Source organism: Penicillium cataractarum, assembly GCF_028827025.1.
Source record: "Penicillium cataractarum strain IBT 29864 chromosome Unknown utg000002l, whole genome shotgun sequence".
Taxonomy (NCBI): domain Eukaryota; kingdom Fungi; phylum Ascomycota; class Eurotiomycetes; order Eurotiales; family Aspergillaceae; genus Penicillium; species Penicillium cataractarum.
In genome coordinates, this window is record NW_026622738.1 from 4,385,380 (window position 1) to 4,410,799 (window position 25,420).

The window sequence follows — 25,420 nt, forward strand, 5'->3', positions numbered from 1 at the left end:
GAGGTCAACATATACCATACTATATAGCTAACTACCGGCCGCTGAGACACTCATCGGTACCAGCAGGCGCTAAACTAGCAGTTCCCACCCTATTCAAGACTAAACCAATGACCATAGAGCTCTATAGCAGTACTCACAACTATGGCTATGACTTTCAGAATGCCATCTACACTCTATCTATTCTTACAACTCCAATGATAAATATTGATGTCAGCCAAGTCCTATCTCTCCCAGCATAGCTTGGCAGGCAACCATATATCGCAGCCACGAACCTGCAGGACGCGTACCTCTATCCCGCCAGGTCTCAGCCAAGAAATCAAGCTTGGGGTTTAGCCTGTTCTCGGACTTGATATGACGGTTCAGCTGAGCTTCTAGTGACTATTTAAAGATAACTAATAAATGTGGACTACTAAATGGTCTACCTGCAGTAGGGTACCAGAGTATATACTTACCACTAGCTCCTCCATACATAACCATCTAGTAAGGCTACTAGGTAATGTTAGGAGATGGTGTGATCTCTTACTAAGACTCGATACTTATTCTACGTTGGTAAGGTTAGGTACTTCAGGTACCTTAGGCTCGTCCAGGTTATCCCCTGTAAGCTTCCATGCATAAAGTCGGGGTAACAACGAGGTAATCAACCCAGTCCATCCCACAATACAGTCCCCCGCACTGCACTACAGAAAAGACTTTTTACCCCAGGATTTCCGCCCTATAAAAGACTCCCCTGACTCCTCATCCAACTTTCCTTCTTCACCTCACCGTCTCACCAGCATCTACCACCCTTGTAAGTCTACTCTACCCCCATCCCCATGCCCTATGCTTCATACCCCGCACTTCCTCTCCTCCTATCCCCTCTCTTGTCTTTGCTTTCACATGAAAAAAAACCCACATGAAGAAAAACACATTCAACACTGCGACCGGTACACCCGGTATGAGTATATCAATAATTAAGCAGATTCGGATTGGGTCCACTCCTCAAACTTAAATGAAGGTTCGGTGGCGGGCAGCCTCAGATGTGGGGTCATCTTGTGGGATACTTGCTGACTGACTACTTGGTCGATCTTAGGTATACCGTGTCGAGTGTCGCGATCCGACCGACTCTGAATTCATCGTCTTCGGTAATGCATGGGTTAAATATACGACGTTTCAGAGTTTGCAATATATATGCGAGTAGCAAAGTTTCATTATAAGATTAACCTAGCAATGCATCCATCTCATGTCATCCTATCTCATACAAATTCCATCATATCTCAGTCATTCACATCAAAAATCAGCGTAAGCAAAAGCACGCCCGATATATTCAGGTGGCAGCTAGGGGTACCAATAACCCCATACAAGCAAGAGACATCCAAAGCTCCCACCCAGACACAGACGCACACTCTTCCTTTCAGTCCCGCTGCGTAGCAACCGCCTTCTCAGGATCACTCTCATACCCATCGCGATTCATACCACGACGAGCCGCAACGACGGCCAAATCAGCATCGTGATCAGCATCAAAGTTCCGACCCAGACGCTCGGGACCCGCAAACGTCAAAATAATCACATACGCAAAGACACAGCCCATGAAAATGCAAATAACCTTGCCGTAATCGTAGCGGTGGGGCGCTGCCTTGGTAGGAGGGAGTGGGAACCGCTCGCCGATGGTGGACTCGATGGTCGAACTAGCGGATGAAACGAGGTTACCCAGTTGGTACGCGGTACCGACGACAAAGGTGCGGATGGAGCCCGGGGAGAGTTCCATGAGGTGAATGGGGATTACACCCCAGGCACCTTGCACCATGAATTGTTCGAAGAAAGCGGCCGCCATGACTTTTTCGTTCTTGATGAAGGTGTACGGGTAGAGGAGGGCACCGCCGCCGATGCAGATTACGATTATGGAGAAGCGGCGGCCGAAGATTTGACTGGCCCAGCCGCAGAGGGTACCGCCCGAGAGGGCGCCGAGGTTGGCGACGACTTGGGTGATTGTGACGCCGTTCTTGGAGAGGTTGAATTGGTTGCTGAGCATTGTGGGGTAGAGATCTTGCGAGCCGTGGGACTAGAAGGAGGAAGGTGTTAGAAAGAGAGAGCCCGGGCTGTAATTTGCAGCTGTGGTGATTACATACCATAAAGTTGAAACCGGCCATGAGCAGGACCAGGTAGATCAACAGCAGCCAGTGTCGCTTAATCGCAACCTTACCCTCCGACACGAAAGATGCCGCAACACCACCACGCATCTCCGCACGCGCCTCCTGACGACGGCGGAAAGTCTCCGTCTCCGGCAGACACAAACGGAAGGCAATGATCAAGATGGGAGGGCACGCCGCGAACCAATACAGCGGGCGCCATCCATGGGAGGTAGTATCGACCAAGCCACGCGCAAACGCAGTCGCAAGCAGATAACCAAACGCATAGCCCTGCTGCAGCAGACCGGAGACGATACCACGAGCTTCGGACGGGCAGTCCTCGAGAGCAGTAGCGGCGGCATTACCGTAAAGACCGCCCATGGCGATACCGAAGAGGGCACGGCAGGCTAGGAACTGCTTATAGGTTTGGCAGAAACCGCAGCCGAGCTCGATGACGACGAAGAGGAGCTGGTTAACGACAAAGGGCCATTTACGGCCATACCGATCAGAGGCAATACCGAAGATGATGGCGCCAATGGATCGGAGCATCAGCACAAGGGTGATACCCCAGGTGATGTCGGTGATGGATTTGTCAAATGTTTCGGCCAGCTGAGTGGTGGTCAGGGAGACGGTGAAGAAATCGAAGGCATCCCAAGTCCAGCCGAAGAAGGCGACCTGCAGGTGGTCAGTAAGCTGATTTGCATATTTTCCATACAGTTAAGAATCTAGTTCTGGAATGGCACGTACCAGGAAGAACATCCATTGTTGTCGGTTTAACAGAGTCAAGGCTTTGAATGGATTTGGAGCCGGGTTCATAGGCGGCACCAGGGTCGGGAGGCGCGTCGCGATGTATCGCCCGACACTCATGTGCTCCTCGACATCGGGCGAGGGTTGCGCGTGCGCAGAGTGGTCGTGCGTTTCAGCCATGGCTGCACTGCTGCCGGGGCTAGTCGGCGCTTAGATTTAGGAGCCGAAAAGGAAGAAGATTCAAGCCGAATGCCGTGGGGAGTAGAGACCGAGGATACACGAAAGAGACCCTTTTGGGGTTTGGACGTGGTACAGAGAAAGATGAGAAAAGGGATGGAGAAGAGAAGGCTGGGGGAAAGTGAGGGAGGATGTGACTCTAAATACTACCCCACGGTCAAAAGAAGAAAAAAATCCAATTCAAGCTTGGTCTTATGGCCCGAGTCTTTTTACGAACGACTATAGGAAGTCCAAACCCCGCTCTCTGCGATAAACAGGGATGCGGCCGTGGGTTTCATTCGTTGTGCTGACGGTCCGCCGTCCAGTTTGGAGAGAAATGATTTGCTTTCCCAAAGGCACCGCCGATCTGTGCACTTTCTGGGGAAGTGGTGGAGCGTGCTTTTCTCTCGGGGGATCATGGGTCAAGTCAATCGATGGCTTCAGCTAAACTTGTTCCATGCCAGACTCCATACTCTATACTCCACTTCTCTAACATTTATCTCTAGCCTCCACAGCTAGATCACCTCCGTCCACTCTTCATTCACGACGTCAAGCTTGTCGGACCCATTCCTACAGCCACAATAAACGTTACCCCCGACGAATAAGAAGAGCGGCATCGCCGACCAGCATAACCGATTAGCGTACACTACAACCACGAGAGTTCCGGCGTCCCCACCGAGAAGTCAATTTGCCTCGTGGCCTGCGCGATGCAGATTGGCTCTCCTCGCCGGTAACATGGCAGAGGAACGGGTTAGGTGTGATCAGAGAATCAAAGACGGCCCCATGCACGTCTAAGATGCCGAGTTATTCTCGGGATTCTTTGCGTAGTTAAGAAAGTTTACTGAGAGTTACAGCCAAGTCAAGGCCAAGACCAAGCCTCTCCGCACTAAGCATCGCTGGGCAAGAGCTTCGCCAGTTCCCCCCGCCCACGTCACGTTATCACACCTTAAGACCCTGCTCGGAGGTTGTCCGCTCGCTTTTTACTTTCCTCACGAATTCATGAAGCCACCAAAAGTCTCTCTCGTACACAGTTTGCATCCGGAGCAGAGTGAGATACGCGAATAGCCTTTTATTCCCTCCCGATCCCATCCGAGTCAGCCTCCATGTTGATCTGCCCAGTGCCCAGTGCCCAGACTGGGGATGTGGAGAGGAACCTGGAGAGAAGAAATCTCTCTCGGGCCCCCGCGACCCACTACACGGCACGGGCAGGCGCTGTCCGTAAGCCATACGGAATTTTTCTCCCAAGCCTTCCAGCCTTGAGGCACTCTTTGCGAGTAAAGCACCTATTGCCGAACCCGCTAACACTCGGCTTAGCCTCGGCTCGATTAACGGGCTCTGAAGTTGCCGATTTAGCCAGAATTGTCTCAACGCCGACCATCTCCACCCACACAAACAAGACATAGTATAGTACTACGCGACCGGAGAAATGTTGCAACCTTGCAACGGAATACTTTTCACTCGTGTTGACATACTGGCGTACCCCCATAGGTCACCGACCAGAAACCCGCCTCGGCCTTGGGGCTCTTTCAGGTTGGCGTGCCCCAGCAAATAACCTTTTTATTCTTTCTCTCCGAGACTCGGCGGGCCTGGGGTCGAAGCTTGGCGGCATAGGGTTTGTCCAAAGGCCGTGCGGTTAGCATGTACATCATAATGCGGAGTCGGGATGGTTTGCCTGTTGCTGTGGATTGGATATACTTTCGGGAGTTGGCCGAGTACCCTTGCCATACTTCAATTTTGCATTCGCTGTTGCCTCCGAAGAGATAATTAGCGAGGATTTGTAAAGTAGTCCGGGATAATTCCGAGAATTTGCCGGATGGAGGGGGAGTATCAATTTCCTTTGACTACGTACACCCCGCAACTAACTATAGTGTAGGTACAGTACTCGGTAGTCTATAATTCCTATTAACCGGGGTAATTACTTGCCATACCATAGTCCTTGCTTTCCCTATTGTTCCCGACATCCATCCTGCGTTAGGCCTACACTTTCAATACCCCGGATTGGCCACAAACACCGTCCCATTAACAATGCTCACCTTGACTCGTCATCTAATGTAACAACCCCCGACTTACAAACCTACGATAACCCCCGAAGAACCGTAGACGGTCTTATTGGTCGACCCTCCCATGGCATCCCTTGAGAATACAAGACACCAAAGCTTATCCCAACCGCACCCGGGCCAAGAAGCCACCACGTTAAACACGGTTGATCGTATTGGATGTCTTCGCCGTGTTCATTTAGTTCCTGCAGAACCCCCGGGATATTTATTTCTACGTCTCCACTCCTTGTCCAAGCTTTGACTCGGAATGTGGTGTCTCGTAGGAACTGTATGGCCGTGGGGGGTAGCCCCGTTTTCATGTCAGTGCTTTGGCGCAATTACCGGAGGTTTCAAGGTTATGCTTGAGGGGTTAACGGGATTTTCCGGTAGTATATATGTTTATAAATCATAGAAGTTTATTGGGTTGGGTAATTGATAAGTGGTTGATGATACTCCGCGGACGTGATTGGAGTATCTACTAGATATTGGGAGATTGTGTCGCCCGATACATCTCTTGGTTGTATGATTTCTCTGCCTTGAATATAGATCAACTAAATCTTCTAAAACTTCACTGAAATTGCCTCAAAGGGAAGCTGTTGCTTGGAACTACAGGTCAATAAAAGAGATTACTTGCTCGAGACAATTCAAACCCAACAAGGCTTTCCCGTATCGTCTCAATTGCTGATGCTCACCTTTGTCGCGGGCAGATGTTCGCAATTTACCGTGTCGTTAGAAAAAATAGTATTATATTCGATACGGGATACATGATTAAATCCTCAATTTCCACCCTCCGACTTCCCCATCCCCCTTCCCTCCATTCATACGACATCCACTCCCACGATCATCACCTCCCCTCAACCTCCTCAACCTTCTCAACCAAACAAGCAGTCCCATACGCACAAACCTGCGAACAAGACCCAAAAGTAGCAATATCAAACCTCACCGCAATAATCGCATTCCCACCCCGACTCATACACTCCCCAACCAACCGCTCCATCGCTTCCTCGCGCGACGTATACATGAGATTTGTAAAGATCCGAATCTCGCCCCCAACGGCCGTACGCAGTCCGCCGCCGATATCTGCGCCCCAGTTGCGGGCGCGGACTGTGATGCCGTAGACTGTGCCGAGGATTTTGGTTACTTTGTACCCGGGGAGGTCGTTCATTGTTGATGTTATTATGCCGTGGGTGTCGGTGAAGCAGGAGGGGACGTCTTTGTCGTCGGGTTTTTTGGAGGAGCCTGCCATGTTTGGAGGGTGGGATGGAAGTGATTGTGGTTGTGGTTGTTATAGTAGTGTATGTATGAGGGGCTGGGAGAGTGCTGTCTTGTTGGCTTGGCGGGGGTTAGGCTCGGTTGACGAGTGTAGAAGGATAGATTATATCTTACACTTGATTTGATCAGCGATTTGCACAGTAGAATTATAAGTAGCTTAAATAGAGATATGGAGTGGTTTTGCTCTCTATATAAAGGGTGATCGTTTAGTCTCGTATTATGCCGTCATACCCGCCCATGCGGGATTTTCGAGGATCGTGAGCCCCGATAAGGTAACCTCGTATTCGGGCAAAGAAGAGCGGATGTAGAGTGCTTTGCTAAAGTGTGAAATGGATCATACGCCTATGGCCTACTATACAAATAGATTGTTCTAAACGATTAGAACGTTCTTTAAAGATTGGAGTGTGTTGTAAAATAGCGGGGCATTGAAGAAGGCTTCGTATCTCCATGGCGGGTCATTAAGGTTCTAGGGAAATAGCAGGTTAGACGAAAGCTAATGCATCATAATGAATGAATACCTCCTAAACATGAAACTGGTCTGTGGTTTGAGATCTCTGAATGCCTCTTGGTCCCTGACTCCTTGTTGATTCCTCAAATTCCCTTCCTGCATGTTCCCGCGGGAAAGGTTAAGCCCATGTGTCAAGTGTGGGGCGATCCAATACACTTAAGCTTCGAGTTCTGTACGTCGTACTTATGACACCATTTCCCATATGTTCCTCAGAGCAAGGACCTCACAATCTAGAATCTATGAATAGATACTAACGTCTAGGCTACTCAATCTGGAACCTCCTTCCTGTGGCTCATGAGCCACAGTTTCGTAGTTCTGCGAGTAAGATGAGGCTTGAGAGGAGGCTGTGCTGCTGATCCACGGGCCCCCTGAAATTATAATGAAAGCTGAATGGATTTGAGGCGGTGCTTCATCCCCTCCTCAGCCCCGCTAATCCCGAAGGTGCCGCTGGTCTGCTGCCACGGGATACTTGGTTAAATTGCGCCGCTCCTGACTGTCGCATCGCTTACTTTTGTTTCTTCTACTTTCTCAACCTCCTTCCTCTCACACCTCTTCTCTTTTCCATCTTTCCATCCTCTCCTTCCAAAAATCACACCTGCTTTCATCATGTCGCATTACGGTGGTCCCCCCAACAACCAGTACGGCGGCGGCGATTACTATGGCCAACAGCAACAGCAGGGCCAGGGTTATTATCCGCCTCAACAGGGCCACGGCGGTCCCCCGCCCCAAGGCCACTATCCTCCAGAGGTGAGTTGACTCTTGCGACAGCTCGCGCATACCATCGGCAAAGCAATGAGTTGCGCAGCCTTGTCATCTATTCCAAGCGCTAGCACTGACCAATCCATCTTAGCAGCAACAACACTACGGCCAGCCACAATATGGGGGCCAACCTCCTGCTCCCTACGGCCAGCCCCAACACGGCTACGCTCCCCCACCCTACGAGCAGCAGCACCAACAGGGCCAATACCCCGGCGGTGGTCCCTACGGCCACAACCAGCAAATGCCACCCCAGGATCGCGGCCACTCGCCCTACCCGCCCCAGCAACAGCAGCCGTACCAACAAGGCGGGGCAAGTGCTTCATACTACGGCAATGAAGCAGCCCAGCACCAACAGGGGTATGCGCCTGGGCCGGGAGGTCCGGAGGGTGAACGGGGTCTTGGATCCACGCTCATCGGTGGCGCAGCTGGTGGGTTTGCGGGCCACAAGTTGGGGGGTGGATTCTTGGGAACGGCGGGTGGTGCGGTTTTGGGTGCGGTGGGAATGAACATGGCCACTCACGAGGTGTAAGTTTGTCCGCAATATGGTTTTTGCGATGGTGATATATCCGTGTTTGATGCTGATTTCTTTGTTTGTAGTAAGAAGCACAAGAAGGAGAAGAAGGCGAAGAAGCATAAGAAGGACAAGCACCACAAGCGTCGTGGCTCGAGTTCCAGTTCTAGCTCGAGCTCGTCTAGCTCTTCCAGTGATTAAGTTTCGCGGTAGAGCATGCCTTTCCTCGTAGGGACTAGCTTCTCTGCTGCAGCTTTATTCATATTGCTTGAAATTCAATTGAGTCTGGGAGAATGGTTGGAGATGGTGTTGGCTGGGCTATACGAGCCTGGCACTGCCATGCCAAATTATTGCTGAGGAACTATGCTTACCTATGACGCTTGACTCGGCTGGTCTGGTGATGGCGATGTGCGATATTCTTATACCCCGTTTTTAAACGTATCGATACTGGCTTTGGAGGAATGCTTTCTTCGGTCTAGCCGCTGTCCTTGTGCTCTTATTCTTTATGTGTTTATGATTTCCAATGCTTATCCAATTCGATATCCCTCTCTCTTGCAAGTCGTGGTTGAACTAGTATGTAGTAATCTCTATGTTGCAGATGACGGCTCAAGCTTGATAGGATTGATGCTTGGTAGATTGGATTCTTGGGGTATATCGAATATAATACAGTAAGTGATACAGAGAGCATTTTGATACTCCAGTCGATGGATCACGATGATACAGGCTAGACCTTTGGCTCTTGGTTAGAAGTATCCGGAGTGTCCGGTGGAGTCTCGGACCTGCCCTTATTCCTAGCTCTGGCTTTGACATCTGACTGGCCAAAGACATGGTCAAGATTTGCCGTGGTAGCAACCTCAAAAGCCAGTTGAGGCATTGCCTTGGGAGTGTCCCAAATGAAGAACCACTTATTCATCGTGACGCTGTATTGTCTCCGGGGGACGAGACTTGAGACTCGTCTCCATAGACGACGCATGAAGCGGTCGGTGATTTCGTGCGGTCGACCACTTGAATATTCGCGGAATGTGTGACCCTTTTGAGGGCCTTTTGTTAAGAAGTCCAGTAAAGGGTCACTCTCCTCATCGTTAACATTGAATGTCAACGGTTCAACCGGTCTCGCCCGTGGAGCCCAGGCCGCAGTTCCTTGAATCAACCCGTCTAGAATTCGGAGCTCCGAATACGGTAGTGGTGGTAGAAGAGTATCCAACAAATTACCGTACCATTTCTTTCGGATATTGACTCGACGAACTCGAGGCACGGGTTTGCCCCAGCTATTCGTCTCGGGAATTGGTGGACGCAAGTTCTTCAGTATAGGCCGAATGCGTGAAGAAGACAAGAGACCATTGTGCATTTGAGATTTTGCAAGACTCATAATAACCTCTGGCGGTTCCCAGCCATCTTCGAATTGGATTGGTTGAGCAATGAGTTCCTTCACGGCCTCGGTGTCTCTAGGGACTTGGGGCTTCATCAAGTCGGCCAGTAACTCATGTCGTCGTTTTCCTGTGCGACCATATGACATGTAAAGCACTTTCTCGAGTGGACGCTGATAGCCCTGGTTTGCCCTTTGAAGGATAGATAGACCCTGTCTGGCTGACCGGGCTAAATCGAGGTCTGAGCGTTGGGATTTTTGAGATCGACGATAACGATGCACGACATGTTCACGCATGTATCCTCGAGCAATGGGATCAGGGAGATAAGTGCATTCCCGTAGAGTAGCTCGATATAATGATCGCCATAATGTAGGATCTGGAGTGTGTAGTGGGCGAGATAATCGTATAGACGCCATGGGATGAGTTGGACTGACCCTTTTTCCCTTAAACCATCCGAAAACGGCGAAAACGCGAAAACCTTGGCGGCAGAGCGTGTCACGGGACGGACGCGCCTCTTTTCCTTTCCACAAACCCCGCGACTTGCGCCTCGCCTTGCATTGTGCCTCGGATCTTGATCTTGATCTTATTTCTGACACATTCTTGAATTCCTTCTCGCTGCTGGTGCTTTCCGTTTATGGTTCTTCGTTATCGGTTGTTGCCGCTGTCCTCACTGAAGGGGTGGTAGCCACGCGCCTCCTTTTGCTCGCGTCTTCCCGCCATCCGGTAACTATCTCCACCTTCCCCCAATATTTCCTACCCGGGTCACACCTTTTTTGGGCTGGCTGGTTGCTGACTGTGCTGGAAAGGTCCTCTCTCCTGCAGTTATGTCCTACTCACAGAGTAGCACAGGATCAGCAAACGGTTTGGCTTACAAAATTCTTCACAATTCACAATCTCTCTCGTCCACCCCTCGAGCAACTCCGCCGCCGCCGAAAGGATCGCAGATGTCCTCCTTTGGGGTCCCCAACGGCGCCGCTCGTGGCAGCTTCAACGGCACTTATGATGGTGGAAATGATTATGGGTCGATGATGTCTTACCAGGAGGACTTGAAGCCGCAGATCTACCGCGTTCGTCATGTCGCTGCTGATGCTTCGGAATTTCAAAAATGCTAATGAGATATGATATCGTTCTAGGCGGTCTACTCCAATGTCTCCGTTTACGAAATGGAGGTCAATGGGGTCGCAGTTATGAAACGTCGATCCGATTCCTGGTTGAACGCAACTCAAATTCTAAAGGTGGCCGGTGTCGTCAAGGCTCGACGCACGAAGACTCTGGAGAAGGAAATCGCTGCCGGAGAGCATGAGAAGGTCCAAGGTGGTTACGGAAAGTACCAAGGTACCTGGGTCAACTACCAGCGAGGTGTTGATCTGTGCCGCGAGTACCATGTGGAGGAATTGCTGCGACCATTGCTGGAATACGATATGAGCCCCGATGGCTCCGGCGGTCCCTCCCAGAGCTCCCTCGATACCCCTACGAAAGAGCAGGCTATGGCCGCTCAGCGCAAGCGTCTCTACAGTGGCGCAGAGAATCGAAGCATGTCGCAGCCCCAGCAAGGAACCTTTTTCCAGAATATCTCCCGCACGGCAGCAACTGCAGTCAATGCCATCAGCAAGGCCCGCTTCGATTCGCCGAGTGGGAACAGCCGCCGACCAAGCGTCATTCGCAAGCCATCACAGCAGATGAGCAGCCAAGAGTCACAAATGGCGTTTAGCAGCCAGCAGAGCATGTACAACATGTCCGACAGCGGATTCAGCAGTCTACAGAATCGCTTCCAGCCACATGATGACCACGAGGAATTTGTGGAACCCCCACGCAAGCGTGTTCGCTCTTCATCGCACCATGGACCGCCAATCGGGTTGCACAGAGAACCATCCAATCTCTCCATGCATGAACCTACCCCCACCGAACCTAATGATTCCTTCTATCAAGACCTCGATCTTCCGCCGCCGCCAATGGATGATGGACAGAAGCGTGGTGCTGAGGCTATTCCTCCCGCTTCAGATCCCGAGGGCTTCCAAAAGCAGAAGCTCATCATGACCTTGTTCCTTGATAAACGCATCAAGGACTTTTCTAACCACCCTGCTCTCATGCAGTTGACGGGCGAAGATCTTGAGATTCCTCTTGATGAGTACCGAAACAATGCCCTCCATTGGGCTGCGATGCTGGCACGTATGCCGCTAGTTCATGCTCTAGTAGCGAAAGGTGCGAGCATCGCGCGGGTTAACGCCGCGGGCGAGACTGCTCTGCAAAAGGCGGTAGGAACCCGCAACAATCTTGATTACCGAAGTTTCCCTCGTCTACTTCAGGCCCTAGCTCCGACTATTGATATGGTCGACTACAGTGGGCGGACTATTCTGCACCACATCGCTGTCATGGCAGCCACCGGTGGCGGTGGACACGTCTCCGCAAAGCATTATCTTGAATCTCTGTTAGAGTTCATAGTTCGACATGGTGGGATTTCTAGCACCAATGGCGATCACACGCAGAATGGGTCACAAGGCAGTGAGGTCATCTCGCTAGGCCGATTCATCTCGGAGATCGTAAATTTACGCGACGAGCAAGGTGATACTGCTCTGAACCTTGCTGGACGTGCACGATCAGTGCTCGTTCCTCAGTTACTGGAAGTGGGCGCAGATCCTCACATTCCAAATCACACGGGACTTCGGCCTGCTGACTACGGTGTTGGTGTTGATATGGTCGATGGCAATGGCCAATCGCAGCAAGCTGGTGGTCGTAACGACACTTTTATTGACCAGCTTGCAAAGTCAAAGAAGGAGATTCTCGATGGTAAGAACTTACGTGCGCTCAATGCTTTTTTATCATCTTAATACTAACTTCACCTTAGCCGCCTTGTCGCAAATTAATACCATGGTCGAAGAGGCTCTCGGCGGTATTGACCGAGACCTAGCGGCCAGCATCACCCAGAAGCAAGAAAAGTTTGACCACTGGCACACCAAAATCCGCGCGGCTGCCAAAGCCCGCCAGATTGAACAAAAGCAGCTGGATTCGTTGAAGCAAAAGGGTTCAGAGCGAGTTGAGACCGATCGGCGTATCAAGAACCTGGAGCGGTCTTCCGAGGACTTACTGAGCACATTGAAGGGCACGCCAGGAATTGACCTCTCTCGGGTTGCCGTAATTGGTGATGCCGATAAGAGCTCTGGAGTGGATCCTGTCACGTTTGACGCCTTGTTCGGGGAGACGTTTGATCCGTCCGCTGGGTTTTCTGCTCAGCAAGTGGCTTTCTTGGCTACTATTCCTTCGCCAGATGTGCTGAGACATCGCACGCAATGCTATCAAGACTGGAACGCTGGTATCATGACCGAAGTTGAGGATCTAAAGGCCAAGAATGTAGTTCTCGGACAGAACTACCGTCGCATGGTGATGGCATGCACGGGCTGGTCAGCCGAAGAAGTGGACGATGCAGCCGAAGGTCTGACAGAGTGTGTCATCGACCTGAACGAAAATCCCGTTCCTGAGGAAGAGGCTATCGAGATTCTCATGCGGGATCGTGGACAGGACTGGTAGTCGCACTGATTGTTATCATTATCGTGTGAGCGTTTTGTGGAACGGCGTTTGTTGCATTTATTGTATGATTCGAATACCCGGGTGGCCCACTCCAATGTCAATTTCGCATGTCTTTGTATCTATTAACTTAATGCATCATGCACTCTGTATGACTTTGCTGTTCCTAATGTTCTGGCTAGCGTGGGGGTCACAGCCTAAATGCGTGTAGATTTAACCGGTGCAATGGACCGGGGTAGTTTCCCCAAGCCAGCCAAGTCCTTTGCCAACGCCGAAATGACCGTGTCTCCAATTCCCCCGCAGTCGGGCTCCATTTTTGAGAGTTATGCGAATTAACTACCGGTAAAAGTCCGGTTGAACACGATGCTTATAAAGGATGCTGGTCTGTCCACTTCCAACGCTGACATTGGAACCCCTCTTTAATCACAGCTAGACTTACAAGGCCTATCCACCATGGCCAGCGGAATTCTTCAAGTAAAAGATAATACCGTCGTCGATGGCAATGGAAAGCAAGTGGTCTTGCGCGGAGCCGCGATCGGAGGATGGATGAAGTATGCCAGCTTCCCCCCGTCATGAATGAGATATCTTACTGAACGATCCCAGTATGGAGAACTTCATCACCGGATTCCCCGGTCATGAATCCCAGCACCGAGCGGCTATGCTTCGAGTCCTTGGGACTGAGAAATACGAATTCTTCTTCGACAAGTGGCTGGAGAATTTCTTCACCGATGCTGACGCCAAGTTCTTCGCGAGTCTGGGTCTCAATTGTCTCCGTGTTCCGTTTAACTATCGCCACTTTGAAGATGATATGGCGCCGCGGGTTATCAAATCTTCTGGTTTCAAGCATCTTGATCGTGTGATTGATTTGGTTTGTTTTCCACTGTCAATTACGGTTCCCCTTTGTCGAGGCTAATACCATGACTTATAGTGCGCTGCAAATGGTATTTACACTATCCTGGATATGCATACCGTTCCCGGTGGCCAGAACCCGGACTGGCATTCGGATAACCCGACGAACTATGCGGCCTTTTGGGATTATAAGGATCATCAGGACCGGACTGTGTGGCTTTGGCAGCAGATTGCTGCTCGGTATAAGGATAACCCTTGGGTCGCTGGGTATAATCCTCTTAACGAGCCGTGTGATCCTCAGCATGTGCGACTTCCTGCGTTCTATGAGCGAATTGAGAAGGAACTTCGCGAGGTTGATCCTCATCATATACTGTGGTTGGATGGGAATACCTTTGCTATGGAGTGGAGGGGATTCGATAAGGTGCTGCCGAATTGCGTTTATGCTATGCATGATTACTCGGTGCGTTGGAAAGACTCAGCTGGAGGTATTCATGGTTCTAACGGGAGTTTGTCTAGACAATGGGCTTCCCCACCGGCGATGCCTACAAAGCTACAGAAGAGCAAAAGCAAACTCTTGAGCGACAATACCTCCGCAAAGCAGAATTCATGCTCCAAAACAAGACTCCCATCTGGAACGGCGAATTCGGTCCCGTTTACGCAGACCCAGCCCTTGATGCTGATGCGGCAACAATCAACCAAGACCGATACAACCTACTCGGCGAGCAACTACGCATCTACGACAAGTACAACATCAGCTGGTCAATCTGGCTCTACAAAGACATCGGTCTACAGGGTATGCTCTACACTAACCCGGAGAGCAAATGGAACAAGACCATCCAGCCATTCCTGGAGAAGAAGCGCCTATTCTGGCTGGACAAGTGGGGCCAGCGACCTGCGTCGGACCCTGAAGCTGCACTGCGACCTTTGGTGGACTGGATTGATAGTGTTAGTCCGACGGCAAAGTATACGTATCCTACTCACTGGAACACGGAGATGCATGTGATGCGAAGTGTGTTCAACACGTTTTTGGCGCCGTCTTTTTCGGATGAATTTGCGGCGTTGTTCCAGGGGATGGAGGAGAAGGAGCTGGAGGAGCTTGCGAAGAGTTTCCATTTTGATGAGTGTGTGCAGCGGGATGGGTTGAATCAGATTCTGAAGGATCATGCTCGCACATCAAAGTGAGGGAATGTGTATATTTGAGATCAATAGAGCTTATGACTGGGCATTTCTTAAATGATGTTCTAAAGGAGGGGCATATAGATGTGCGTGGTAATACAATTGAGTAATGATGAAGATTTGGTGCAGGATAATACTACCACGCACTTTCCAATATCCGCACATTATCGATAAGCAGAAAAATCGAAAAGATCGCGGGGTTTCGCACTTTCACCGATTGAGGCTTCGTGGAGTCAAGCGACGCAGTTCGGCCCTTGTGAACGAAAGACTCGACACACTCAGTCGACATGGCCGAATCTGTCTACCCTCCCACGCTCAACGGCGTCTTCGATGCCCCCCTCAACGCCCGATATGACCCCGTTCGCCTGACCTCCGAACACATCGTCCCCATTTTCAAGCTACCCCTCGCACGAAAGGTTCTCGGCCACGATGCCTCTGACAGCGAAGCAGTTGCAAAGATTGTCAATTCAGAGTCTTCCTATACCACATTCGTTGCCGATCAGGCCCGCGCTGTCCTCCAAACCGCTCGCGACGGCTTGACATTGGAGCAAATACAATCGCAGCTCGTGCACATTGGTCTTGCGGCGCTGTTCAGTTTCCTCCAGTCGAACGTTACCGGTCCTCCCCTGGACTTCAACTCGGCAGAAGTAGTCCTCCCTTCTTCCCTGCGAAGCAATACTGCTACGCTGCGAGCCGTGCGGGCTAAGATCATTCGTGATCTCTCTGTTGATGGAGAAGCGGCTTACAAGCTCACGCCCAACTCTGAACTCTTCTCTGTCGCCAAGGCTCTGCTCGTGGATGCGAGTAATGATGCCTCGGTTCCGGCAAAGACTGCGCGCGTGCGCGTCAATTTCCTCCACCAGAAGATGCTCTCGGAAGTTACGAGTACCTTGCAGGATGAAATCTATAAGGATCTGGAGGGTCTGGCTAAGGCCGAGCTTGACGTTGAAGAGAGGGGTCGGTTCTTGCTAGAGCGCGCTATTATCAACACACACCATGGATTTGATGGGAAAGCCCGGGCAGACCTTGATCAGGCTTCTCAGGTTCGGAACTTTGAGTTCGCCTTGACTGGAAAGCTGGGAAAGCGGACCAAGTTCCAGGATCGCGATATCAGTCAGCTTGTCGTCGTGGCTAAGAGTGCTGATGAAACACCCAAGTCGACGGAGCTGTCGGGTCCTAAGAACTTGGATCTGAATGATGACACACTCCTCGAGGCCATTTCCTTTGCCGACAAGAAGTCATCGACTGTATCGGATGAGCTCTCTGCAGGCTTGCAGTCTGTCGATCCCAATGATCAGCCAATCCTTAACCCCGTGGACTCAGCCATCTTGCTGGCTATGGCGTCCGCTATCACCAATACTGCCCCCGAGAACGGCCTGACCCGCGAGGAAACGCAACCTTATGCTACCCGTGTCTTGGAGGGCGGTAGCTCGAACTGGCAGATTTACACAGAGGCACTGCTGGTTCGCAGTCGCGTGGAGGGCTTCCGCTCGCGTACCGTAGAGAGATCTGTTCTGCAGTTGCAGGCACTTGTTGATCAGGTCATCGCGGATACTGCCACTGATGACTCCGCTGCTCAGCAACCCTCTTCCGATCCTACCACATTCCTTCCACGACCTGAGAAGTCCGAGTCGGCTCCTGCTTCTGATCGATTGGAATATATTTGGTTGATGAATTTCTCCACGCGGTGGAATCTGGAGGCCGAGTTGGCCAAGCGCTGGGTCGAGCTTGGTGGTCTCCGTACTGCCCTTGAAATCTACGAGCGGTTGCAGATGTGGGCTGAAGCGGCGCTTTGCTACGCCGCTACTGAGCGCGAAGCTAAGGCCCGAACTATGGTGCGCCGCCAGCTCTACGAGGCCAAGGGCCCTAGCGAAGATGATGAGAATGAGCAGTTTGAAGGTCCGGAGCGATCTACACTGCCCGCAGATGCTCCCCGACTCTTCTGTATTCTCGGAGATATTGAGAAGGACGAGAAGTTGTATGAGCGTGCTTGGGATATCTCTGGACAGCGATACTCCCGGGCTCAGCGCTCTCTTGCTCGTCACTACCTGGGCCTCACGCCACCTGAGCTGGAAAAGGCCGAGGCTGCTTACCGCAAGGGTCTGCACGTCAACCGTCTGAACCAGAGTTCCTGGTTTGCTCTGGGCTGCGTGCAACTTGAACTCCAGCGGTTTGAGGATGCTGTCGAGTCTTTCACCCGCACCGTGCAACTAGACGATACCGATGCCGAGGGATGGAGTAACTTGGCCGTCGCCACGCTCCGCTCAACAGCCCCCGAGCCCACCCCAGAGGTCGAAATCGACGAAAGCACGGGCGAGGAAGTAGTCAAGGAGACTGACCCACACAAGCGCAAGCGAGATGCCCTGGCTGCGCTCTTGCGCGCCGCCCAACTCAAACACAGCGAAGCCCGTATTTGGGACAACGTGCTCACAGTAGCAGCCTCAATCCCACCACCAGCGACTCCATTCCGCGACGTGATCACTGCCCAGAAGCGTATCATCGAGCTCCTCGGCGAAAAGAAGGGTGAAAAGTGCATCGACCTTCCCATCCTGAGCATGCTCGTCGACTTCCTCGTCACGGCATTCGACTACGATTCCCTCCTCATCCAATCCGGCGATGGCCTCGTCGTTCGCACAGGTACCATCCCGGGCCAAATCATCTCCCTCGTGGACAACAACATCGTCCCCCTCATCACCCACTCAGCAGCCCTGTGGCTCCTCGTCTCCCGCGTGGAAATGTTCCGCAACCGGCCCAGCCGTGCGCTAGATGCCCACGAAAAGGCCTGGCGGGCTACCGTTGCTGCCTCTGCGCAGGGTGCGTTCCAGATGGGCGATGAAAAGCCTTGGATGGCCGTCGTCCGCGCTACCGAGAAGTTGGTTCGTGATGGGTATGCGCGGTACGGACCCATGGATCATGAAGAGCAGAAGGCTGAGGGCGGCGCTGAGGCGGAGATGGTCATGCGTGACTGGCGGTTCAAGGCCCGGAGTGCTGTTCGTGGAATCATGGGTAAGGGTAAGGAGTTCTGGGAGGACTCTGAGGGCTGGGAGAAGCTTAAGGAGTTGCAGAGTGAGGTTACTGGCAACTAGTATGTATATACATGCTTGTATAGCTTTGATGACAATAAGATTTACGTTTATGATGTCTTGGAGACTGTGTCCATATAGTATTTCGCAGTTGCCTGCAGAGGGTCTGGCAATAGTCCAAGTATACCCGGGCATGCCTCTTTGATTCACGTTCGATAATCAGTTCTGTTCAGAAGCTTATTGACATCGTCCTGGCAAGCCAATCTAACAACGAATACAAACCCAGACAATCATGGTAGGAATCGAAATGGCTAACCGGAATATCTGAAAGCGAGAGCTAGTAAGAAGTTGAGGGTACTCGGATCGCCCTTGAGGCGCTTTGTTCTCGCGCAATGCTGAAGCCTCCAAGTTCAGGGTATCCTGGCAGCCGCTCTCAGGAGCTATATCTGTTTTCAACGACGATTTAGAGTTGGAAGACACTTCGAGGAGGAGTCGATAGCCCATTATGCAAATGATAAGAATCACCACGATCTCCATAGTATATGACAGGATTTCCGTTGTCAGTGATTGATTCCAGGAGGACGTAGCTCGAATAAAAAGAAAGCCCGGAATGTTCGGCATGAATAGTTGGATGAACACTATAATTCCCTTATAGCTGACCGGCGCAGAGACGGCAAGATCTTGTAAAGCTTGCTTTATCCGCTCGACTTTGGTCAGGCGAATAAATAGCAACCTGGAAGAGAAATGTGCCACGGCGATCAAAATTAAGACGCGAGATATTTGGTAGAAACCGGTGAGAACACCTCCAAGAACATTGTTCTCTAGCAGCTTGTCGGAAACTCGGAGCGTCACTGGGTGTAGGTCCACGCGAAGCAGCCAGAGGATCAACGCTTGCTCGATATACCAAGCAAAGGAGATGGTACGCATGGTAATACGCGAAATCACGTAGACAAGGCAGCGCCAGTGCCCACATGTCCACTGGGAAACACGGACATTCGATGATAGAATTCGTTCGAGGTTCGCGTCATGTTCTGGAGGCAGGGAAGATGCTGCAAAAGTGATTTCTGAGTTGATCTCGTTGGACCAGAGCTGATTTATGCGATCGCAGAGATTATCTCTTAGAACAGCTGGTGGTTCCAGGTTTGTATGCTCTGTTTTCTCGTTTCCAACTTTCATGCCTTCGTTATTGGCATCGTCATTGGTGAGATGATCGGCTGTAAGGAAGGCGTTCGCTAGAAGCATAATACGACGAGGCCAGCCTCTGCGTACAGTGAAAGCATCATGTAAAGAGTCCCTGAAAAACCATAATACTTCAGCCAGCACAGGTTCAGAGACTAAAAGTCCCATAAAGACGTGCATCCATCGATCACTCGTTGAAGCTAGCAATATCGCGTATAGCGGCAATGTTCCCCCGATGAGAAGAACTCGCCGCGTCAAACGCGGCCACACTCCGCGCCCACGGCTAGACGATTGCAACGGGAACTCAAGGTGAGAGAGAAGCCTCAAGCTGGTATTTATCTCAGCCAGATTCAGGAGCCGCAAGTGGGTCAAATATATGACCAGATTCAAGACGATTCTCCCGGATCGAAATGGGGCGAAAGATAGTATATTCCACTTGACATCTTCAATGAATGTTTGCCGTCCGCTGGGTTTGATTATTATGCTGATAGTGGCAGTGAGTAGAGAGAGGGCAAGTAAATATGGTGTGTCGTGAATGCAGAGGTTCATGGTTGGCCAAGGAGAAGTAAGTTAATCTGGGTTCCATGATAGGTGCGGAAAAGAAAAGAGCTGTAAGGAATTATCAAGATCGAGGTGTGATCAGGGGCAGGTATGGGGCCCTAAACTAGGGTATTTTGTGTCATATTAGCGTATGAGATAACTTACTAGCCAATTAGAGTATTACATTCTGCCATCCTTCCATCAAAGCTAACGTTATTCGGGGTTGATCTGTTGGCGATCATACGGCCCATTTCACTGCCGGAAGTTTTTAACGCCCCGAGACCGATCTAACTACAAGCCGACAACACCTCAGCACCAAATAAGCTGTAGGTTGTCATAATTGCATGTGTTTTAGGAACATTATCGCCAATGGGCATCTCATTTCTCATTTACCCTCCATCTTCCGCTTCAACATACCACAAAAACTCTCAAAGAGCACACTGTCTGTCCCTTCGATCCAACGGACCAAGACTTGCACTTCTTTCAATTCTGGCTCTTTCCGCTTGAGTAGCCTCAGTTGGACTCGAACTCCCAACGCAACTTCTTGTGGAATAGCATCTAAATGGCCAGTCCCTGCTTGTCCTGCAAGCTTCATCTTCCTTCGAGCCTGTCGAGACCACACATTCTCAGGCGCAAATCCGACACCAGCACTGACACTCTTGTTCCAGTCCCAGTACCAGGGGAGCGAACCAAGTTCAGTGTTCATAGTTCCGATGGCGGTATCGATGTTCGTCTCAATGGGAAGTGTGAAGCTAAAATCAGCCGGGAACGGGAGCAGATGTTTCGGAAATCCTGGAATATTCCGCGCTGCAGACTATGGTATATTAGCAATAATGATCATTAAAAGTGTACGACGGCTGCAGATAAAATCTTACCATCACAGGTCGCCGATCTCCCCATGACCACGCCACAGCCCATCGCTTCGTTTTGCTGCCTTGCACAAATTCGGTGACGGCGTAGTTGTGATTATTGTGTTCAATTAGCAGCTCAACGAGCTTGGTCACACTACTCAGTTTTCCGAGCATGGATGTGTACCATTGGATTCGGTCTCGCAGTTGCAAGCTCTCGTCAATCATGCGAGTAACAAACTCGACTTCGCCGCCGGGCGCGATCATTTCCACGGCAGCCCCTGTGCATGCGGAGAACGGGACGTGTGATTTTGTCTCTGCTGAACTTAACATCTCTTCTTGTGATGCGTAGAACGGGGGGTTACACATGGTGAAGTCGAGGCTAGGTTGACTGGTGTTAGTGTTGAGCTACGTAGGGAAATTTGGAGAAACTCACGTTTTGTGGGTGAATTTGTCAAGAGGGAATAAGGGACCTTCCAGGTCGGTCTTTATGAATTGAATGCGCGAGTCAAGCTCGTTCAGGGCGATATTCTCTTGTGCGGTTCGCGCGTTTTGCTCATCAATATCTGGGATCGGTCAGATTGGTCGTGGCGAGACTGTTCCATGAGGGAGAACATACCAGTAGCAACAAACTTCCATCTATGACGTGTTTTACAACCCAGCAAGGGGTAAATGCTGCAGCATCCTGTTCCCCTGCACATTGTTAGTATCAGGACCAAGTGGAGTTTGTTTTAGTGGTGACATACACGTCAAGTCCAACAACTTCTCGGTCCGGGTCATAGGTATCATGAACTGTCCCAGTTGTTGAGTCAAGGAGATCTTGGACCCAAATTATGTAGTTCAGTCTGTCTCTCAGATATTAGAAGCCTCAAATTTGCGTCCAGAACGAGCCGATCACTTGCCTATTGGGCACCTGTGATATCAGTCAGTGTCAGCCTAGCGATTAGAAGAATGATTGGAAATTTACTCACTGGAGGGCACAGTCGATCAGTAGGAAGCTCAACTTTGAGCCCGAAGTCATGCTGCAACAGGCTGATGGTAAGTTGTCTGCACTCGTTAGCTAAATGGTTAAGGCTGAGGTTTATTCGCGTCCAACCCCACCTAACGGCTGCTTCATCGTGGAAGTCCAGTTGTCCATTAAATCGCAAACTGCCTACTCGTCAGTTCCCGTTTCCCTCTGTTACCAACTACTGAGGTTCACGTACTGTTTGGCAAAGTCTCGCGACTGCAACGCCAAGGCTGCAAAGTCGATGTCATTTTTGTAGAGATTTCGGGCAGGCTCCATGGCTCTCTTCTTGTGGACTGGAATCTGAAGCAAAAATAACACGAGACAGGCTCTTCGCCTCGACGTGAAAAACCATGGACCATGGGGTAGTAGTGGCAGAAGAGCAGTTGCACGTCGTTTCGACGGAGATTCGCGGAGACTTGACTATTTCTGCCTCAGGCAGCAATATCGAAGTTTCCCTAGTTTTACCAGACCGTGACAGTTTGAAAGCCTAAATTTTAACCAGAGAAAAGATCTACCTAGATGGATTCAAATTCCATCTCTGTTAAGATGCCTTTCAGAAGCTCCAAAATGCATTTCTCCGATAACGGGACACGAATGCCTTGGGTCCCTCACATAAGGCGAGCTTGAAGGATAGACCAGCGGCTCTGCTGAAGCCATGATGCAAATGGTGGATTTTGTGGATAGTACATCGGTACTAATGATGGGAGGTTATAAAAGGACACGAATAGGTAGACTTCACTTTCCTCTCCTATATCATTACGCAAGTTCTTGATTGAAACAGCTTAGTTGTGCTAGGCTATGTAGGTTTTGCTTTCGCGGGGATGGCTATCGGTTATCAAATGGCCGCTAAGTTGAATTTAGAGATCTTGGGAATCACACCCCAGACAGCCTCGTTCAATTTCTTATTGGAAAAAATATGTGGATATTTGAGATCATGAAGAAAACTTTCATTTTCAGCCGTAATACATCAGCCAACCCATTTTCTAGGTGGGTCAATGATCTAGTATGACTCGACTCGTCGGCCGATCGGCCGATCGGCCGACCGGGTGTCTACTAAGGGTAGAGCTAAAGACATCTTTTACTTGTTTTTTAACAAGAAAGAACAAGTGTTCCAGAGTTGTATTCGAAAAAATTGACACACGGTCATGGCTGACAAGGATACTGAAAGAAGGCCCGAGATAGCTACTCTTTACTTAGAGTCCGACCTAAGCAAAGGTATCGTGGCATGGGATGGTCAAAATGATCCACAGAATCCTAGGTAAGGCCCTGAGCGCAAATCCAAAAAAAATGCAAAGTCTTCCAAATCCTCATTCAATTTTGGATAGGAACTTTTCGTCCGGGAAGAAGTGGACTACCATGATCTTACTCAGTGGTATGATAGTGCTCAGGTTTGTCATAAATCGCAACTATACATTGACCAAATCTAAAGGCTAAGTGTATAGAGCAGCTTTCTCACCTCAACAATTGTGACCCCGGCAGCTTCGACTATTACCGCTGAATTTGGTGTTGAATCGAGTATACTTTCGTCGATGATCACCACTATTTTTGTGTTTGCTTACATGGTCAGTTGAGATAAACCATCAACAAAGTATGATATATTGGAAACTGACTCCATGATACTCAGTTTGGTCCTCTGGTACTATCTCCTTTAAGCGAACTATACGGGCGTCAAGTAATCCTCAATTCAGCCCATGCCGTCTTCACACTTTCCCATATCGGCTGCGCTCTAGCACCAGATGTTGGAACATTTCTAACCTTCCGAATTTTATCTGGATTTGGTGGTTCAGTTAGTATGTCGGTGGGGGCAGGAATTGTTCCGGATCTTTTCGTCATCGAACAGCGTGGTGTTGCAAATGCGCTCGTTGCGACAGGATCGGTATTTGGGCCCGTTTTAGGACCACTATTTGGCGGCATAATCACGCAAAATCTTGGCTGGCGGTGGATATTCTGGATCCTTCTCATGGCATGCGCAGTCATGGCAAGCGCGATGGCGATTTTCGCTCCGGAGACTAACGCATCCGTCATCGTTTACCAAAAAACATTAGAATTGAGGAAACAGATGGGAAGACAAGATCTACAGAGCGGTTATGATTCCGATAAGGATATGATTAGCCCCAGACGGCATTGGGGTTCTCTCTCACACGCAGTCACTCGCCCCTGGAAGATGTTCTTCCAATCGCCACTGCTGTTGATCCTATGCTTGATCGTTGGTCTTGTCTCGGCTCTTCTCTATACTCTATTGACTACCACCTCTTCCATATTCCAAGACGACTACTCTTGGTCATTGGAATCTGCAGGTCTTGCCTATCTCGGGCTAGGCTTTGGCAGTTTAGTTGGTCTCGTTTTATTCGCCAAAACATCCGATGCCATTGTTTCGCGCTTGACCAAAGCAAACAACAATACCTTTGAACCTGAGATGCGGATTATGACGGCATTCATACCTGCACTCCTCATCCCAGTGAGCTTTTTCTGGTATGGTTGGTCGGCTTACGCGCATACGCATTGGGTTGTTCCTTTAATTGGCCTAGCACCTTTTGGATTTGCCCAGGTAGGATTGACTGCAAGCGCTCAGGCGTATCTGATTGATGCCTCTGGATCTTATGCAGCATCCGCAGTCGCCTGTGTAACGTCTGTCAGATGTCTTTTTGGGGCGTTCGTGCCTTTGGCAGCGCCTAGTCTTTATGAGAATCTCGGACTTGGTTGGGGCAACTCATTGCTAGGGTTTCTGAGTTTCATCATGCTTGTTCTGACCACAATTGTCTACCGTTATGGAAGATCTTTGAGGCGGCGGTATCCTTTGTCGGCTGAGTAAAGTTATCATCAATAAAGGAACACCGAGCTTTTTTATGCCACAAGATTTGAACCCAACATTTATATTGCTGTAGCCAAATCTTAATTATTAATATCGCGGGAATCGGTATGTTCTCTGTTCTCTAGGGTCGGTGGGCTTCAAAGGTTGTCAAGTTAGACATTCTTTTGGTCCTCAATCCAAATGTCTAATACAGTAAGTCTCAAATGAATTATGAATGCTCTAAGTAGAGCTTTCACTACAAACACAGATTTCAAAAGACTCGCCTAGTTCCTCTCGCAAATTGGAAGTGGACCTCCAGTGAAAGGATGGCGCTGACTAACCGCTAAGGCTTCCCCCGCCAGCCACAAGCCTAATTTGACCACCTTAACTTCATACCCACAAAACTGAGGAGCTTCAAGCAGTATGGAATCGTACGGTCGAACGAGGTCTTCAGTTTCTCAAGATCGCCCGACCTGCGAGCCTTGTCGTCAGCGTAAAGTTCGCTGCAACAGAGGCACACCGTGTTCGCAATGCTCTCGTCTACAGCTCTCCTGCATCTATGAAACACGAAAACGGCGTGCGCCACTCAGGCCAGCACCAGACGCCCAACCCGTACGACGTGACTCCGTTTCACCAGCATTACCAGCTTCGCCAGCTCAAGGATCGCAATCCAACCAAGAAGTCTTAACCAGATTAAGCAGTATCGAGGCGCTTCTTTCCGATATTCGCGGCTCTCTTCCTCGCAGCCAACCGACGAAAAGTGCAGTCGAACAGAATCAAGATACTATTGCGCCCGTTCTGGTACCACCCACTCAAGCTTCAGAAGCGCCTGTGGACCACCAAGTTAGGGGCAATTATGTCGACAATTCTGTGTTTGTCGGCCTGTTGCTGGACGTAAGATTTCTTCCTTCTCTTATGTTTGACTCGGTCTCACTCTATTAGGGCACCTCACAACAAAATAC

The 25,420-nt window shown here is 50.3% G+C and overlaps 11 protein-coding genes across 11 annotated transcripts; 6 read left to right on the top strand and 5 right to left on the bottom strand.

Moving 5' to 3' along the window:
• Window positions 1-1,390: 1,390 nt before the first annotated feature.
• Window positions 1,391-3,032, bottom strand: N7496_003615 (sugar transporter family protein; the record flags this gene model as incomplete). The annotated part of the gene is made up of 3 exons (XM_056696546.1): window positions 1,391-2,038; window positions 2,106-2,780; window positions 2,853-3,032. The coding sequence occupies 3 exons, from the start codon at window positions 3,030-3,032 to the stop codon at window positions 1,391-1,393; spliced, it is 1,503 nt and encodes a 500-aa protein (XP_056558758.1).
• A 2,916-nt stretch (window positions 3,033-5,948) lies between these two features.
• On the bottom strand, window positions 5,949-6,350 carry N7496_003616 (YbjQ family protein; the record flags this gene model as incomplete). Its single annotated transcript, XM_056696547.1, has 1 exon — window positions 5,949-6,350. The coding sequence occupies one exon, from the start codon at window positions 6,348-6,350 to the stop codon at window positions 5,949-5,951; it is 402 nt and encodes a 133-aa protein (XP_056558759.1).
• A 1,140-nt stretch (window positions 6,351-7,490) lies between these two features.
• N7496_003617 (putative glutamine-serine rich protein MS8) lies at window positions 7,491-8,355 on the top strand (the record flags this gene model as incomplete). Its single annotated transcript, XM_056696548.1, has 3 exons — window positions 7,491-7,631; window positions 7,735-8,168; window positions 8,241-8,355. 3 exons carry the CDS (start codon window positions 7,491-7,493, stop codon window positions 8,353-8,355), a joined length of 690 nt encoding a protein of 229 aa, XP_056558760.1.
• A 523-nt stretch (window positions 8,356-8,878) lies between these two features.
• Window positions 8,879-9,937, bottom strand: N7496_003618 (uncharacterized protein; the record flags this gene model as incomplete). Its single annotated transcript, XM_056696549.1, has 1 exon — window positions 8,879-9,937. The coding sequence occupies one exon, from the start codon at window positions 9,935-9,937 to the stop codon at window positions 8,879-8,881; it is 1,059 nt and encodes a 352-aa protein (XP_056558761.1).
• Window positions 9,938-10,345: 408 nt separating this feature from the next.
• Window positions 10,346-13,046, top strand: N7496_003619 (putative APSES transcription factor (MbpA); the record flags this gene model as incomplete). The annotated part of the gene is made up of 3 exons (XM_056696550.1): window positions 10,346-10,588; window positions 10,655-12,308; window positions 12,367-13,046. 3 exons carry the CDS (start codon window positions 10,346-10,348, stop codon window positions 13,044-13,046), a joined length of 2,577 nt encoding a protein of 858 aa, XP_056558762.1.
• Window positions 13,047-13,496: 450 nt separating this feature from the next.
• N7496_003620 (glycoside hydrolase family 5 protein) lies at window positions 13,497-15,074 on the top strand (the record flags this gene model as incomplete). The annotated part of the gene is made up of 4 exons (XM_056696551.1): window positions 13,497-13,594; window positions 13,647-13,911; window positions 13,972-14,352; window positions 14,409-15,074. The coding sequence occupies 4 exons, from the start codon at window positions 13,497-13,499 to the stop codon at window positions 15,072-15,074; spliced, it is 1,410 nt and encodes a 469-aa protein (XP_056558763.1).
• Window positions 15,075-15,355: 281 nt separating this feature from the next.
• N7496_003621 (tetratricopeptide repeat protein) lies at window positions 15,356-18,154 on the top strand (the record flags this gene model as incomplete). The annotated part of the gene is made up of 1 exon (XM_056696552.1): window positions 15,356-18,154. One exon carries the CDS (start codon window positions 15,356-15,358, stop codon window positions 18,152-18,154), a length of 2,799 nt encoding a protein of 932 aa, XP_056558764.1.
• A 201-nt stretch (window positions 18,155-18,355) lies between these two features.
• N7496_003622 (uncharacterized protein) lies at window positions 18,356-19,333 on the bottom strand (the record flags this gene model as incomplete). The annotated part of the gene is made up of 1 exon (XM_056696553.1): window positions 18,356-19,333. The coding sequence occupies one exon, from the start codon at window positions 19,331-19,333 to the stop codon at window positions 18,356-18,358; it is 978 nt and encodes a 325-aa protein (XP_056558765.1).
• Window positions 19,334-20,195: 862 nt separating this feature from the next.
• On the bottom strand, window positions 20,196-21,943 carry N7496_003623 (DUF890 domain protein; the record flags this gene model as incomplete). The annotated part of the gene is made up of 9 exons (XM_056696554.1): window positions 20,196-20,624; window positions 20,686-21,040; window positions 21,095-21,224; window positions 21,278-21,351; window positions 21,405-21,503; window positions 21,546-21,571; window positions 21,630-21,705; window positions 21,760-21,807; window positions 21,864-21,943. The coding sequence occupies 9 exons, from the start codon at window positions 21,941-21,943 to the stop codon at window positions 20,196-20,198; spliced, it is 1,317 nt and encodes a 438-aa protein (XP_056558766.1).
• Window positions 21,944-22,992: 1,049 nt separating this feature from the next.
• N7496_003624 (MFS transporter) lies at window positions 22,993-24,479 on the top strand (the record flags this gene model as incomplete). The annotated part of the gene is made up of 3 exons (XM_056696555.1): window positions 22,993-23,055; window positions 23,110-23,229; window positions 23,292-24,479. Coding segments are annotated over 3 exons (1,371 nt in total), but the record flags the coding sequence as incomplete, so codon positions are not given.
• A 180-nt stretch (window positions 24,480-24,659) lies between these two features.
• On the top strand, window positions 24,660-25,146 carry N7496_003625 (uncharacterized protein; the record flags this gene model as incomplete). Its single annotated transcript, XM_056696556.1, has 2 exons — window positions 24,660-24,671; window positions 24,913-25,146. 2 exons carry the CDS (start codon window positions 24,660-24,662, stop codon window positions 25,144-25,146), a joined length of 246 nt encoding a protein of 81 aa, XP_056558768.1.
• Window positions 25,147-25,420: the final 274 nt, after the last annotated feature.